This window comes from Camponotus floridanus, unplaced genomic scaffold (genome assembly GCF_003227725.1).
Source record: "Camponotus floridanus strain SB8 unplaced genomic scaffold, Cflo_v7.5 scaffold1, whole genome shotgun sequence".
Taxonomy (NCBI): Eukaryota; Metazoa; Arthropoda; class Insecta; order Hymenoptera; family Formicidae; genus Camponotus; species Camponotus floridanus.
The window spans coordinates 7,193,793-7,208,097 of record NW_020229214.1 but is presented as its reverse complement, the minus strand read 5'-3'; the positions used below and the strand labels follow the sequence as shown (position 1 = coordinate 7,208,097).

The window sequence follows — 14,305 nt, the reverse complement described above, 5'->3', positions numbered from 1 at the left end:
TTGTAATTGTTTATTTTGTATAAAATTTAAGAGATGGCAATCTAATAAATAGAATAATATACATACATACTATTATACTATACGTATAATTGACATGATTATTGAGTTATGCAATATACGAGCGTTTACAAAGTCACGCGACAGATATCGATCGATTGATGCCGCAATTCGCTGTAATCTTCTACAATATAGCAATTTCGGGTAATCTCTACAATATTACGCACGCGAATTTCTTCCAAACAAGTTCATATCTTTGTCGATTACATAAGATATTCCAAAACCATTTTGCTTTTTTATTTATCTCAAAGCCATAACTAATATGTTAACAAAAATTTTAATTTAAAAATTTGTTTTTTATATTTTTTAAAATTATATTTACTCCTTTTTTGTCAAAAATCAAAGAAAAATTATAAATTCTAATCTTCCATTCCAAATTCTGTTTTTTTTTAGTTTATTTTTAATATAACAATAATCAAATCATTATCATGCAGATTTCCGCGAGAGCAACAGACTTTGCCGAATCACTTCTACTTCACAGACTTCGAACGACATACTGCTGAAATCGCTTCCTTTCATCTAGACAGGTAAAATTACATATTTACTTTTTTTAATTTGTAGAAATATATGTATTCAGCTCAAAATATTGATTTTATATGAGAAAAAGAAAAACTAAGAATGTAAAATTAATTGTTCATAAAAGTATTAAATAGAAGCACAGCATATATATTTAAAAAAATTCAAAGATATAATTTACAATATAAATCAATTATATTAAATTATGAATGTAATAAATATTATTTAAAAATTTATTTTTTCAATTTTTATTTTAAAAAAATTCAGATAAATCAAAGTTAGACAAAGCTATAAATGTTTCTTTTATCCTTGTCGGAGGATAATATTTAGAAAAATAAATCTTATTTTCAGGATGAAAGATTGGAGAGACAATATAATATTTATAAAATTTTTTTCACATTTTAAGATGGAAGATTTCGATTTTAAAAGCTTTGCGAATAATTTAATTTAATTTAACATTAATAATTTTGTTTTTAAATGCAGAAAAAGAAATGTATTTTTTTATTTACAGGCTTTTGGGGTTCCACAGAGCGATGCCAGTAAGCGGTCGAACTCTTAATATCACAACAGAAATTTATCAGATTGCCGACGGCGAGCTGCTCAAAACGTTCTTTGTAAGTCCAGCTGGCAATCTGTGCTTCCATGGCAAATGCAGTTACTATTGTGATACCGCACACGCGGTTTGCGGTAGTCCTGACACCCTGGAGGGCAGCTTTGCTGCTTTTCTGCCCGACAAAGCCTTCGCTGCCAGGAAAGCCTGGCGACACCCTTGGCGCAGGAGTTATCACAAGCGGAAGAAGGCCCAATGGGAAGACGGTAAGGCACCAAGCATATATGTTTTATTTCTTTAAGAATTGTGTTCTAAGCATTTAAAAATTTTAAAAGATAAAATCTTTTAACTCTGTATCATCTCTTATATCTAAAGCAAATGTCTTACTTTTTCGCAGCATTTTACTTGATTATTCATTATTATTTATTTTTTTAACATCTTTTTTTATTACTTTTTTATGTTATTATCATATATTCTTAATATCGCCAATGACATAAAGATTATTAAATCGTTGCGTCATCAGCGATAAGATCAATTATTATTATGATTTATTAATATTAATTAATACATGTACTTATTTGGGCATAAAACATTCGCACGTCTATTTATTAATTCTCTTCGGGGGCAAGTTTTTATAAACATATTTTTTTTCGTTATACCGCAATGATATGTATATCTCACACACTGAGAAAAATCTGGTTGCATTAATTAGACATCTGATAGATTCAATCAGTATGTATATTGGAAAATGGACGAATTAGAATTTCTTTAGGAATTATCAGATAAGTACGATTAATTTCTTTTCGTTAAATTTATCAAATTTTCTTGATAATATTACTAAATTTTAAAAAAATAGCATCACTGTGTCCATGTTAGTTAATATAACAAGAAGTTTTATAAATCCAACTAGAAAATACTAACCAAATGTTTATAGTAAATATTTTTTAAACGTTCTAATTGTAAAAAATCGAAACGCGATAACTAGAAATTCTACTTGTTTAACCAAAATGCCTTTAGTTCATATATATTTTGTTGATATAAACGATTTTTCTCAGTACAAAGGTTTGTAATTTTACATATATATATATATATATATATATATATATATATATAAAAGTATGTATTTATATATATATACATACATGCATACAAATACATACACACATAATATTCGTTGTGTATTAAATTTATAAATAAAACTCTTTTTTTTACAAAATTACAGATTCCGACTATTGCTCCCTGGTAAAAGAAATCTCACCATATGACGAAGGTCGAAGATTGCTTGATTTAATGGACATGGCCGTCTTTGACTTTTTAACAGGCAATATGGATCGCCATCATTACGAGACATTTAGGATTTTTGGAAATGATAGTTTCACGTTGCATCTGGACCACGGAAGAGGTTTTGGAAAACCCTTTCATGATGAAACGTCTATTTTGGCACCTCTCTTACAATGCTGTATAATTAGACAGACAACTTTAAGTACTCTACTCCGGTAAGTCAAATGTTTTTATTATTTTTACTATAACATTATAATACCGCAATATTTGATGCTGTAGTATTGCAATACTTGATAATAATACGCTATAATAAATAGTATATAATTTGTGCGAAAATTATTTTAATTTTAGAGAGATTTTGGTATTTTCCAAAATGTTAAATCTCTGTTTTTCGTTTTCGCTAGAAATTATATCATAATTATAATTACATATAGTAAATATGAAATATATGTGTATAGTAAATATGATATATATGTGTGTATGTGTGTATTTCATACACATAATATTCGTTGACCAGAAAGAGTTAATCCGAATAAATACGTATTATTTTATAATGATACTTCTATAAATTTTATACTTAATATATACTATATATATAGATATATATTTATATATATAGTATATATTAAGTATAAAATTTATAGAATTATTATTATAAAATAATATGTATTTATTCAGATTAACTCTTTCTAGTCTCCTTCATAACAATATTAAATGTTTCATTAATCATTGAGAAACGATTATTAAATTTATCGAATTTACAAAATATAATCGTGTAGTAATCACTTCGATAACACAATTCAATATTTAAAATGTCGTGTGTGCGTGTGTGTGTGTTCGGTAAATAAGTGGATAGAGAGGAGAGGAAGGGATATATTTCATGACTATAGAGTAACTAGATAATATCGATAATACAGAAGCAAACAATTTGATTGGAAGCGTTTTAATCTATACCCTAGTGTTAATCTCGCGTTTGACATTATTTATCGGTTTTCCATTTTCGATACTTTGCGCGTCCGCAAAATTCAGGCGGCTGAACGAATTTATCGCACGGCTCGTAAAAACGCGAATTTGCATCAAAGCGAAGATTCACGACCATGCTCTGACAATTCTGATAAAACACAGTCCCAGATTGGCCTTATCGCCAAGTTTTTGCCGATTTCTTTTTTTTCGATAGGATTGAATTCATGGCATCGAATCTACTGTCGACTATTCTGAATTGGAAATTTGGTCGATCGACAGACACCGTCTATCATGTGCGATTCAAGAATCGAGGACTTAAAATAATTGCTCTTATATTTCTATATATCGTATGTGTGTCAAATTTCGATTTTTTTAGAGCAAAATAAAATGTGGAAAATATAAATTCTCTTTAAAAAAATATATTATTGTACTATATTCATGTACTTCTCTAATTTTCATACACACACACGCACGCACGCACGCACGCACGCACGCACGCGCGCGCGCACACACACACACACACGCACACACATACAGGGTGTTTCATTTTAATCGTCTCAGGCAAATATTTCGAAAAATATGAGATACGGAAAAACGTTTTAGAAAAAAGTTGTTTGGTTCGACGGGGGACATAAATGGTATCATAGGTTTGACCTTGAGTGAACGTGTCAGGATCATACGAAGTTCTTGGTTTTTTTAAATGTAATTCCTTATTTTTCATTGCATATTCTTGTTATTTTGAGATCTTTCCAAAACACTATAATTAAGTTATTTTTCATTAAGTACTTTTCGAGTTATGAGGCTTGAAATAATTTCTTAATTTTACATAAAATATCTAGTAAAATATTCATTTTTTGATTACCTATTACTTTTATGCACAAAATAATGTGAGGAATCAATTGGTATAAAGAAAAACATAGTTGTTTTTTGAGAAAAAATATGTAATTGTTAATTGCAAATTACTTTTTTTTTTCGAACCAAACAATTTTTGTCTGAAACGTTTTTCCGTATCTTTTATATTTTTCGAAATATTTGCCTGGGGCTTCTTTGATCATTTTGTTTATATTATACGTGTTAAACTATCTGCTAATACTGCTATTGACTCCTTCCCAGCATCAGCTATATTATTCAATACATAAATATTTATTTAAAAAAATATATTTAATAAAAAATTTGAAATTTTTTAGATTTAAAATATGTTAAAATTTTTTATATTTAGGATTAAAATATATTAAAATATTTTATATTTATGTTACACAATAAATAAACTATTTTAAAATTATATTTATATACAAATATTTTAATTTTACCTGATATTTTGAACATAAATATCTGGAAAATCATAGAATTCTCGGAGAATTTATTTACAAGATTTGGGTATATACTCTGTTATTAATGTGTTAATATGTACATTAACAACAAGATATGTACTCAATACATTCTGTTATTTATACGTATATTTTTTAATTATCATATAAATAAAACTAATTTTTATCTCTTATCATTTATCTACAATGTATTAAAAATCATTATGTTATTCTTTCTGTTAACAAAAATAATTATTATATTATAATAATAATTATCCGAGACTAATTAACCAAGAAAGAGAGAGAGAGAGAGAGAGAGAGAGAGAGAGAGAGAGAGAGAGAAATTATGTATGTAAAGATTCTACAAATTATAAAAAAATTATAACATAAATGATTAATAAAGAAATAAAAATATGTGATAAACAGGATTTTTAATAGTTTCTACTTAAAATATACAAATATACAAATATATTTTAACATAAATCTTAACTATCCACTTGTAAAAAACAAATAGAAACACACACACAAATATATAATAGAATTAAAGAAACCTACACGTCTATTGAACGCGTTATTACAGAATAATTGCTTTTCCTACTGCACTGTTTCGTTGATTGTGACTTCTTCTGTTAGTTTATTTTCTACATTTTGCACGATGACCGATCGCCCGATCGACTAACGTAATTACGATAACAATGAAGCGAAATTACTTGCTTCGCCATCTATTAAACAATTGTACATTTTTAAAACGATAAAAATACAAAAGCAAGTATTTAGATCAATAATAGGCTGTTAGACTAAATTAGCAAATCGCGCTAATATGATTGAAAATAATTTTCCAATATGTAATTAAAAATTTCTTAAGAAAATAATATTGAGTCCGAAGGTTTTCCGGATTGATAATAGCCTCGAGACGCTTTTCAGAGCGAACGTGGGTTTTTAGATCAACAACCAGACGGTCGGAAGCTTTCAGAACGATAATGGAAGCCTCCTGGAAGGGTTGGTGGGACTGCCAATGAATAAAGTATCGGCTTGAGCAGACACTCGACTTGGGCTCTATTTATACGAGGTGACACACACACACACATACGCGCGCGTGCGCATATACGCACACAACGTGGCACGTCACGTTGGATAAAAGTAGACTCTCTCAAAGTACTTTGCTTTGCCACTGGCTGGCTACTCACCGGGGAGTCCTTGGAGGACTTTCTTTTAGGATTAAGGAGGAAGGATGAGCTTCGAGATCGAATAGCCTTTTCATCCCGAGACTTTTGTTTACCTGGTTGCTTTCATTGTCAATGCGAGTTTACGTGCGTGTATAAAATTGATCTTATTTTATTTTATTCTTAATTATAAAAACAAATGATACTAAAAATTAAAAAATTGAGATAAATGGTGTCATACTTTATAGCTTCTAACAATAAGTACGTTCCTTTGATCAATTTAAATAGATTTATCTTTAGCAAAAATAATGAACAATTACAATGATATAATAAATAATAATTTTTTAATTATAGGAAAGTATGAAAGATTATTTGAATCGATTAAAAAAACTTTTTATAAACTAAACTTTTTGCAACTTTACATATTAAACTTCACAAACAATAAAGTACTTTACAATTTGCACGATTTAGTTTTAATTTAATATAATTTAGATTTTTGTTAGTAATTGAGTAATTATTTTTCTTTAAATACAAAAATGTTTTTAATCTATTTCATGTAATGTATATAATTTTCCATATATATATATATATATATATATATATATATATATAATATTTTAATCAAACAGACAAATTATACATTCTTCATTTAATTGAAAAAATTTAGTTGATTAGAACTTTAATTTGAAGCTTATTCTTAATTATAAAAACATATGATACTAAAAATTAAAAAATGAGATAAATGATGATTTTGTTTGATATTTTCTTTAGAAAAAATCGATTTCACAAGAAAGTAATAAACGAAGTAATATAATTTTCTATCATTAAAAGATATGCACTATACTTTATATACATATATATCCGCTTTCATATGCATACATACATACATATGAAAGATTTATGAACTTATCTCTCATGGTCTAAATATATCTTTCGATACAATAATAATCGCTTTAATTAATCTATTGTAGCAATTTATCGATGATCACATGATATACTTGTAATGTTTGATTATAATTACAATTGATGCAAAACACGCAGAATATATTATATATTGTGCAAAAATATATGTGCAAATATATACCCCTATATATATAGACAAAATTAATACGACGCGTAATTTTTTCTTACTTTTTCTTTAAAAGCTAATATTTAAATTTTAAAGAAAAAGTAAAAAAAATTATGCATTAATTTTGTCCAGGAGTATATTTCCTTAAAAAAATGTTATTAAAATACGGACGGTCAATTACAATTAAATTGAAAGTTAAAAATACGAAATACATAAATAATTAGAACTGCATAAATTGATTAACATGCTAACACCATTTATTCCACATTTCCAACACGTCATTTCCAACGCGTTCTCGTTCGATATGAAAATTCAAAATGCCAATGCTATAATGGCAAATACGAACGGTGGCTTTATACGTAATAATAAATACAGTAAACAAACACGCGTGAATCAACCCGCTCCCATTGCTATTGATCTCGCTCAGTGTTTCGCAGCAGGATATTACTGTTGAATCTCACTCACAATGCACAGTGGAGGTTAAATGATTCAAATCAATTCATTAGAACAACACAATTATTAACTATTAATATCAAAAAGTATTAATACTTATATGAGATAATTAATACATATGCAAATATCAACTACAAATTTAAATTTGACACCGATACACACACACACACACACACACACACACACATAATTTTATATAATATTATTTACAATTTTTTATAAAATATCATTCAAATTTTTTTTATTATTATTTAATATAATCATTAAAAATTTTATATACAGACATTATATATTATATATGTATATATTGTATATTGTATGTCTGTGTGTACATACACAGGTACACATATATATGCGCGTGCACGCACACGCAAATACATAAAACTTTATTAACACAAAATTTTATTATAATTTTTAATTTTGATTACAGCTTTCACAACGGGCCTATACGGCTTAGCGCCGCTATGCGGCAGAGCATGGCGAAAGATCCCGTAGCTCCTGTTTTATGGGAACCCCATCTAAACGCATTGGACCGACGAATAGGTATTGTCCTGCAAGCTGTTCGCGATTGCATTGCCCGTGAAAACTCTTCGCAACAGGTTATTCGTGATGACAAAATCGACTCGAAATTATAGTCTTTGATCATGATTGAAGATAATTAATTATGATGTAAAAACATGTAAAGGAATCTTTTTCTATAAAGATATTGATAGATTCTGAGGAGATTTGATTCCATTTTTGTTTATGATATTTCCATTATTTCTTCTATCCATTCATAAATACAAATTAAATTAAACTGTTTATTTAATTAAATTGATTACATTAAACCCCTCGGTCAGAAAAATGAATTATACAAATCGAGTTTCATCAAATTTACTTTTAATTTATTAATCTAAAAGATGGACATTTGATTATTGTTTATTCATCATTTCTTTTGTTGATTTGGTGGAAATATACTAAACATTTTAATTCATTCAATCATTAAAAATTATACTTTACATTTTTTCTGAAATTAAAATCAATTTAATTTAATTTTAATTTGATTAGAAAGTTGTTATAATATATTTGTTATTATTGTATATGTTTATCAATTTACTAAGAAAAATTTTAACATTCTTATTTGTTTAATATATTAATTATTATTATAGAATGATAATTATAATTAATTAACGCTGGTTACAGGGGATATGGGACATATATAATATATTTTTCGTCTCGGAAAATTATAATATGCACAAAAAATTAATGTATTAAATTATAATACATTTTTTAAATTTTATTAGAAGTAACGTTAATTTTTATTAATTTGCGCGCGTTTGCCGTTAATTTTTTACAAAATGTTGCTCAATAATGTACCAAAAATAATAAAAATATAAACATAATATCTATAATCGATTAAATGAATATTATATATATAAGGGAATATTCTTTATATTTTATATATTCTTTATAAAGAGAGAATTATCATTATAGACAATTGTTTTACTGTAACTGAATATTTTTAAATTACAAACTTGTAGCTTTTAATACATATAATTAGAAAAAAATACACAATTTTACATAACAGAAATATAATTGATTGTTTAAGAAAGAATTTAGATAAAGAAAGTGTTTTAAGAAGAAATCAATATGTATTAAAGAGAAACATTTAAATATAAATTTAAATTTTTTATCATCTATCTTTAAATTTTATCTTGAATAATTGAATATGATCGTAAAATAATTTATTCTTTTAATTAATTTTAAAACAAAAAAATAATAATTTAATATTTTTAATATTTTCAAAAATAATTTTAATCATTACTAATTATCCTTTTTAAAGAAAAGAGAATATTCAAACATATCATATAATTCTTGCTTAGCATTAGTTTTATTTTGATAAGGAAATTTTTAATGTACAAAAAGGCTATTGTGCATATATTATGTGTATTGTATATATGAGTATATATATGTGTGTGTATGTGTGTGTGTGTGTGTGTGTGTGTGCGCGCGCGCGCGCGCGTGTGCATGCCTAATATTTATAATCATAAATATATAAGTTTTATGCAATGAGATATGTATACATATTTTTATTATAATTCCGATTTAGCGATAATCAAAACAAGTTTTATCAGTGCAATAAATGTCAATGTAAATAACTTTAAATAATAATGTTAAAAAATTAATCTGTTATCAACCAAAATTCCATTTTTAAAACAGATTTTATTACTTATATATTTTTTATATATTATAAAAAATAATATATAAAACAAAAATTAATTGTTAGGTATTAATGATTTATAGATAAATAATGGTCTATAACAATAATATTTCAATAATTTGATTAAATTAAGATTAATTCAAGACTTTTAAAAAGTAAAAATAATTGTGATGTGTGTGTGTATGTGTGTGTAAAGAAAGGGAGAGAGAAAAAAAGAGAAAGAAGAGAGAATCAATATAATTATGTGTAAAAATGTTATTAGCAATTATTAGTTAATAATTACCAACAATTACTATTATGAGTAATTATAAAATTGTTATTAATTATAAGATTCTTTATATATTATAGAAAGGCCTGCGAATTAATAAGTTAAAAATAAGTATAACAACATTTATGTAAATAAAACGGTTTAATTAAGAGCATGAAAGAGAGGGAAGCGTAAATGTTTATACCACGCGCATGATTATAAATGCGTAAAAGAGCTTTTGTAAATTACTTTTCGTGTTTTACTTTCTCTGCATATGCACCTGTATGTGAAAAATGTATTACAATGAAAAATAACAAATGGATTGCAATCTACAAATTATTTTGAATAATTATTTAATTAAATCAATCCCTTTTTTTATTCGTCAAATGAGATAAATATGTGCACAAACATACACAAACATAGACATATAATACACATGCCCACATTTATATAATCACAATATCGATCGGTCATGTTATTAAAAAAGGCAAAGAAGAAAACTCTGTTTATTGATCCCCTCAGAAAATCCATCGTTAACGTTTCCTCGACGGAAGTTTTCTTGCGAAGAGAAGAGAAGAGAAGCAAAGTTTAAGCCTTCACTAAGGGCGAATAAAGTTACGCGGAACCACAAATTCCCAAGTACAACAAACGTAGAGATCCGGCGGATACATCAAGGCGCGAAAAGTCACGCAAATATTTGATGAGGTGCGAAGCGAGAGAAAATGCGAATAAGAATCTCAAAGTTAATTCGTCGATCGCTATACTTATTCTAATGTATCAAAAATAAATCATCATTTTAACAATTAAATGAATAAAATAATATAAAAAGAAATTTCTTTCGCATATAGTTATTATAGTATTTATTGAGATTTATAGATTTAATTTTTTCAAAATTTGCAATAAAGTTAAAGAAATCTATTGCAAATTAGATAAATAATTTGCGTGCATTTTCCTATTTTAAAAAATATTATAGAATTATTATAGATTTAATAATCTAATTATCTTTATTATTGTGTGCTATATTCATTTGCAAGATAAATAATTCAAGACTGAGTTTTTTATTAACATATTTGGAAAGAATTTTCAACTATAATTATGATTCAGATAATTTTATTATTGATAATTATTTTTCATTGGTATAATTTTTGTCAATATATTTTTATAAATTATTAATAAAATTATTAGCATAATTATATATATATATATATATATATATATATATATATATACTTTTATTCATAATAAATTTTGATCTTGACGAAAGATCGAAGTACCAATCAGTCATAAAATAATCAATAATTTTAAACTAATTTAAAACTAATTGATTTATACTTTTGTAAATTAAACTTCGAGATGATAAATATATAATACAAAAATTCATTTCTTGTTATAAATTTTAAATAGATTGCTGCCATCGAATTAATTCGCATTAACGTCAGAATAATCAAGATAATATGCCTGTCAAATTTATTTTTAATGCCACTTCAACATCGCGAATCTCGCGAATTCGCGCTTTTTCCCGCGCTGGCAGATTTTTCCGATTTTCGTGGTTGTAGCTGACAGACGAGGTGGAGATTTCCAGATCGCGAATAAATTTCACAGGCCTGTCTATCTCGCAAACAAATGTTCGCAGATTGTGAGAATCAAGTTTCATGATTATTCTCATAAATTTATCGATCATATGTTGTTTTTGTCTATATTTTTAACAATAAAGACTAATATAGTTACATAATGTACTAAAATAGTAAAATAAAAAATATTAAAAAATAACCGAGAATTAAATTACATAAATTACAATATATATTTGATATTTTTAATAATTTTTATAATAATTAAAATACACAAATATAATATTGTGACTGCTAACTTAAAAATTGGATATCTTGAAAACTTAATTTTGAAATATGTATATATTATAATATTTTGTTCTCAGAATTTGTCGTTCTAATATAAAATTCTATCGTGAAAAAAATATTCATTTAAAAAAAAGTAAAATAGTGTGTGTAAATAAAGAAAAAATCATTTATATTATTGTTTAGGAAACAATGGATAACATTTTGAACATTTGTTATAAATTAAATCACTAATAAATAAATTCTACTCTAAAATGTATCTCTCTCTTCGTATGTTAAACATTTTTAACCTAAAATTTCCAAGTGGGATTTCTCGAAAAATATTCACTTAAATTAAAAAAAAAGAAAGAGAATTCAGAAGATAGAGAATCAAAAAATCTTTAAAATGATATTTGATCTCTATTGTCATTTAAGATTTTTGACAGAGTATATATATATATATATATATATATATATATATATATATAACTACCCCGACGAAGGGGATGGAAAAATTTCGTTACAATTAATGTAATGTACTTAAATGTCTTCTTCGAAAACAAAATTGACGTCTTTTGGCATTTTTCGCAAAAAAATAGTCATTCATGAAATAAACGGATGGAAAGTTTTAAAATAAACACCTTGTATAATGAGAGAGATTTTACTTATATATGTATGTATATATATATATATATATATATTTTTTTTTTTTTTTTTATAATCTCATAATACTACGCGTTAACACTTTTAATCTGTACATTTTCTTTTGACCTATCGCATGATATTTCGCAGTATATTGTGTTAAAGATCAAAAATAAAAATCATTATTTTAAACTGAGATTACACCATAGGATCTTATATAGCAATTTATGGATCGGAAGACAGGAAGGCAATTATTATTAATTGCCCTAATATAATGCGAAAGGCAACTCAATCTATCTGTCAAGGAACAGACGTTCTGTTCAAGACGTCTAACGTCACAAGCAAATCCGAGATCGTAATTAGCAGGATATATACGCTCTCTTACCCTCACCGCTCTCCCGCATGCCAATCTGTTCCTTCAAAGGGAGACTGGTCTGATTCTGTTGCTGTCGCAGACAGGATCAGATTCCAGGCTGCTAATATCATGGAAGATATTCGTCAAACAGTATTCGTCCGTTATATATTCGCAAATCTCACTTATTAATTCTCAGAATTTTATAATAAAATACTAAGAATTATAATATCCGCTTAAAAAGACACATTTAAAATGTGAAAGGAAACGCCTTTTTTCATCAAATAATATTATCATCTATAACAATGTAATTCGGTAATAAAATAATTATATAGTTATATTCATGGATGTGAATAAGTGAAGATATTTTAGGAATATTTTTCTCAAAGCTTCATAGAAATGTTCACGAAAAATTGAGAACTTGAGAAAAACCCGTTTCATCAGCTTTATTAGTGCGAAAAGAAATTGTGGAGAAAGATCTATTCTCCAAATGGTTCATATATGTGCAGATAAAAACTTATGTTAGTTGGAGAGTTGATATATATTTATTCGAATGCTATAGATTTCTTGTGCACTTTGTCGTAAGTCAATCCTCAATTGTCATCATCCCTTTGTGATTCAACGATATTCTCGATTTTCTTCGTCTGCAGTTTTGTAGACGAAGAAAACTCGACTGAACATTCACAAAGTTTCTTCATGCTATATATCGATTCTATCTATTATCGATATGTATTTTTCCGCGAGAAACTGCAAGATTGACGATGATGATTCAAAGACAGAAAAAGAATCGTGAGTATAAATAAAAATTAAAGAAGAAATAAGTTTTGTATGTGTATGTGTACATATATACATATATACAGTTTAGTTGTAATTTATTTATAAATAATATAATAAATTGTTATATATTAAAATAATTATCGAAAAAGTTTGTGCAACTGCATTCTTTGTCATAAAATCTGCATAAATTTTTATTATCTAATATTTTACTTAATAATATTGTTAATAATAATATTTGTAATAGTACATAATAATAATAATTAATTTATATAATCAATAACTTTTTTTTAATTTATCATTATAATTAATAAAATACATCACTAATAAATATTAAAAATAATAGCTAAATTTTTTAATTCTATTGTATTAAATAAGAAACTTTGCAGCATCAATGTGAAAATGTCTCTCTTAAGAGATAGACATTTTCACAATTTTTCGTCGTAAACAAATTTCTCTACAAGGAAAAGTCAGTAGTGGGAAATCAGCCAGCATTTCATAGAATCTTTCGTACAACTCGGCAAAGTTCCGACTAAGAACTTTCTTCGAGCCGCTAATCGAAGCGACTGCGTAAACAAACGTGAAAACACAACAGCTAGTGTACCAAAAGGCAAATCAAGACTATAAATTTTTCTTGTATCTATTATTAGTACAAAAGCAATCTTTTTGCCGGCAAGATAAATTAATTTAAAAAAAAAAAATGTATGTATGCATCTGCTTATATATGTATACATATATCTCTAATTTCTGAGATCTGTCCTATTCAAAATGAGATACTTTCTCTCTCTTTTTTTCTTTCTATTTATATGTGTGTAAATATAGAATTATATAATATTCAAATATAACTACATTAAAATTATTTTAATATTATTAAAAATAATATTAAAATATAATTATAT

At 26.1% G+C, this 14,305-nt stretch overlaps 1 protein-coding gene across 1 annotated transcript in view; it reads left to right on the top strand.

Moving 5' to 3' along the window:
* The window catches only part of LOC105250165, a 54,353-nt gene extending 46,194 nt beyond the window's left edge, over positions 1-8,159 (top strand). Inside the window, exons 6-9 of the mRNA XM_011256127.3 lie at positions 492-584; positions 1,085-1,389; positions 2,346-2,619; positions 7,790-8,159. Of these exons, the coding sequence (XP_011254429.2) occupies positions 492-584; positions 1,085-1,389; positions 2,346-2,619; positions 7,790-7,994 (877 nt within the window). The 3' untranslated portion in view covers positions 7,995-8,159. The remainder of the gene's footprint in view (positions 1-491; positions 585-1,084; positions 1,390-2,345; positions 2,620-7,789) is intronic.
* Positions 8,160-14,305: the final 6,146 nt, after the last annotated feature.